The sequence below is a fragment of the Lathyrus oleraceus genome, chromosome 4, assembly GCF_024323335.1.
Source record: "Lathyrus oleraceus cultivar Zhongwan6 chromosome 4, CAAS_Psat_ZW6_1.0, whole genome shotgun sequence".
NCBI classification, from domain to species: domain Eukaryota; kingdom Viridiplantae; phylum Streptophyta; class Magnoliopsida; order Fabales; family Fabaceae; genus Lathyrus; species Lathyrus oleraceus.
In genome coordinates, this window is record NC_066582.1 from 258,842,981 (window position 1) to 258,846,445 (window position 3,465).

The following is a 3,465-nucleotide window of genomic DNA, read 5'->3' on the forward strand; positions in this document are numbered from 1 at the left end:
TTATAAATAATTTTTTTAATTGATCGCATGAATAAATTTATAAGTGAAATAAAAATTAATTTATAGATATCACTAGATAAATTTATTTATATGACTAATTTTTATTAATATTTGAATAAATGAAATTCAAATGGAAAGTAAAAAATGAGTAAAATTTAGTGGGGTTGACAATGCAAAATCAATAGTCTTTATAAATAGCTTCTCTCCTTTTCTTTCTTTCTTTAAATGGACAAGTTGTGGCTTTAGAACTTATTACAAGTCTCAAAATAATTACAGCAGCTAATAAAATTTCGTCAAATATTTTACACGGCTCTCACTTCCTCTTCATTTAACGTGTTGAATCTTTTCAACACCAAATAATTCATCTCACTTTCAAAACTCCATTTCAACCATTAAACTACCTAATAATTTTTCAACTACCCCATTATAAATGGTCTAATGTCTTTGTAAATAGCATCTTTCTTTTTCTTTTCTTTTTTTAAATGGACAAGTTGTGGCTTTAGAACTTACAAGTCACCATAACCCAACGCATAGGGAAACTTCAGAACATTATTAAATACAGTTTTGCATGTTATTTGATTCCTCAGGTTCAGAGATGTCAAACCTTTCCAACGTGATAGATTTGAATGAGAACGAAGAGAGAAAACCAGAAGCAGAAGAAGAGTTAGAAGATGAAGAAAGTTTCTCATATGCTATACAACTTAGCACCTCTATTGTTCTTCCAATGGCACTTCAATCTGCAACCGAGCTTGGTGTCTTTGATGTGTTGCTAAAAGCTGGTAACGATGCTCAACTCTCTGCCGACGAGATTGCGTCTCGTCTCTCATGTACCAATCCAGATGCTCCCAAAATGTTGGATCGGATCCTTGCTCTTCTTGCATCTCATTCTATATTGAAGTGTTTGGTTCTTCAAGATGAACAAAAGCTTGGATTGTTTCGTAGACTTTATACTATGGCTCCTGTTGCTAGATTCTTCGCTCGTGATTCTGGTGGTGTTTCCTTGGGACCCTTACTGGCTTTGATTCAAGATAAAGTCTTCTTAGCTAGTTGGTAAGTTTTCAACCTTTTTTCAATTTCAACAGTTAGTTTCTTCATTTAATTTATAAGAAAAATAATTAGTTACAAAAATGTTTCTTGATTCTTAGGCCGGAGCTTAAGAATGCAATTCGAGAAGGGGGTGTTCCATTCGACAGAGTTCATGGCACACATGCCTTTGAATATCCGGGTTTGGACTCGAGGTTCAACCACGTTTTCAATACAGGTATGATCAATCATACCAAAGTAGTTATGAAGAAGATTCTCGAATGCTACAAAGGTTTTGATAATGTAAAAAAGCTTGTGGATGTTGGAGGTGGTCTTGGTGTCAACATTAACTTAGTCACCTCCAAATATCCTCGTATTAAGGGTATCAATTTCGACTTGCCTCATGTCATACAACACGCTCCTTCTTATCCTGGTATGGCCTTTTACATGTTATTTATAAAAATGAAGTTGTTTTACTCAATATCAAATGAGGTATAAGAGTTGGTAAATCTACTTGATGTTGATAGGAGTTGAACATATTGGTGGAGATATGTTTGAAAGTGTGCCTAAAGGAGATGCCATTTTTATGAAGGTGAGTGAATGAATACATATGAGTTTTTTAGTTGCTTTCATAAATAGAATATAATGTTTTTAAAAAAATAAAATAATGGCATATATAAATTTTATAGTGGATACTTCATGATTGGAGCGATGAGCATTGCTTGAAGCTTTTGAAGAATTGTTATGATGCTATTTCTGATGATGGAAAGGTGATTGTTTTGGAGGCACTTCTTCCTATTATACCTGAAAATGGATATGCTTCGAAGTCTACCTCTCAATTGGATGTTCTGATGATGACTCAAAATCCAGGTGGAAAAGAACGAACTAGGCAAGAATTTGAAGATTTGGCAACAAGAGTTGGATTTAGTGGCATCAGATATGAATGTTGTGTTCGTAACTTTTGGGTTATGGAATTCTTTAAGTGAAGAGTGTTATTGCTGTTATATCAAAGTCAAGTTGTCTCTGGTGGTGCTACTTGTTTGTTATACTACTATAATAATATTTCATGTGTGTGTTTTTTTTAACAATCATTCCATGTGTTGTATATGTTGAAAAATAAAATATGTTCAAATTATTTATGCACAATGTTATGAAAACTTAACTCAAAAAGAGTAACTATTGAGTATTTATTTTTGGTAATTGAATTTTTAAATTATCAATTTGTCTTCACATGATAATTCTTTATTTACTTGAAAGAATGTTAAGTACATGGGTAAGGATGTGAACTAAGAAATTCATAAAAATGGATAACAAAATAGCTTGTTTGATTAGACTTAGCTAAATAATTTCCGAGTTGTGTTTTTTTTTATAGAAGAAATTATCCTAATGAGCTATCGAAAATGTGTCTCATTTGACTATTTACACGAGTAATGTGTGAGTGATGTCTCTATTTTAGAATATGTGATGTCTCATGTTTGACTTGTTGTCCTTTGTTTTATGTCGAGTTTTGTTGAGTGTATGCAACTTTATTACCTCAAGGTTTCACAATCTTTGTCCTCTTTAGTTAGTAATATTATTAACATACAACATGGTCATAAATCCTAATTATTCACTCATATGATGCTTAAACTGTCTCTAACCACGATACGCCTTAGTAAACTTGAGAAATATTCGATTGACTCATGTTTGATTGTGTTTGCACTCCCCTAACCTTGTCTCCGCTGACAAACCTTTAATTAACTCTAAAATGGCGTGTTTTCCAGTTTTAAATGATACTTTGATTATTTTTTAGGTGTAAACAAACACCTTCTGTTGGAACAAGTCTGATTTTACATCTATAATCCTTGAGTTTTTATAATTACAAAGTATAAAGAATAATTTTGTATTCTACTAATTTGTTAAGTGTGCAGAATCTGAATAAGGCAGATACTGGATAAAGCAAACTCTAAACAAGTCAGATGCTAGATAAAGCAGACTTTGAACAAGGCAGACGCTGAACAAAGCTAGACAAAACAGACTATGGACTCTAGATAAAGAGACTATGGACTCTGGACTTCATCAGACTCTGCATTCTAAACTTTATTAGACTCTGGACTCTGGACATCATCAGACTCTGGACTTTGGACTCCATCAGATCTGAACCAAAGTTAGAATACAAAGAGGTGCTTAACTAAAGTCAACCTTTGGACATCCTAGTCAACACTTCTGAAGTAAACAATCCAGACTTACTATGATAAATTCAAGTCTCATTTTTACTAGACTCTGAAGTTTAATCTTAAAGGCTCTGAACTACGACAAAGCTTCAAAATATTTCAAATACGAATCCAGTGATTTAGAGAACAATGATTGAAAGAATATTTCTGAAAATCGTATTCAAATAGCAAAATCAAATGTTTCCTTAAAGGATAATATGCTGGAATTATTAAGGAATGTACTACCAAC

The 3,465-nt window shown here is 32.6% G+C and overlaps 1 protein-coding gene across 1 annotated transcript; it reads left to right on the forward strand.

The window, feature by feature from the left end:
* Positions 1–460: 460 nt before the first annotated feature.
* On the forward strand, positions 461–2,223 carry LOC127074970 (caffeic acid 3-O-methyltransferase). Its single transcript, XM_051016396.1, has 4 exons — positions 461–1,050; positions 1,146–1,456; positions 1,551–1,615; positions 1,713–2,223. Exons 1-4 carry the CDS (start codon positions 569–571, stop codon positions 2,007–2,009), a joined length of 1,155 nt encoding a protein of 384 aa, XP_050872353.1. The 5' UTR covers positions 461–568; the 3' UTR covers positions 2,010–2,223.
* Positions 2,224–3,465: the final 1,242 nt, after the last annotated feature.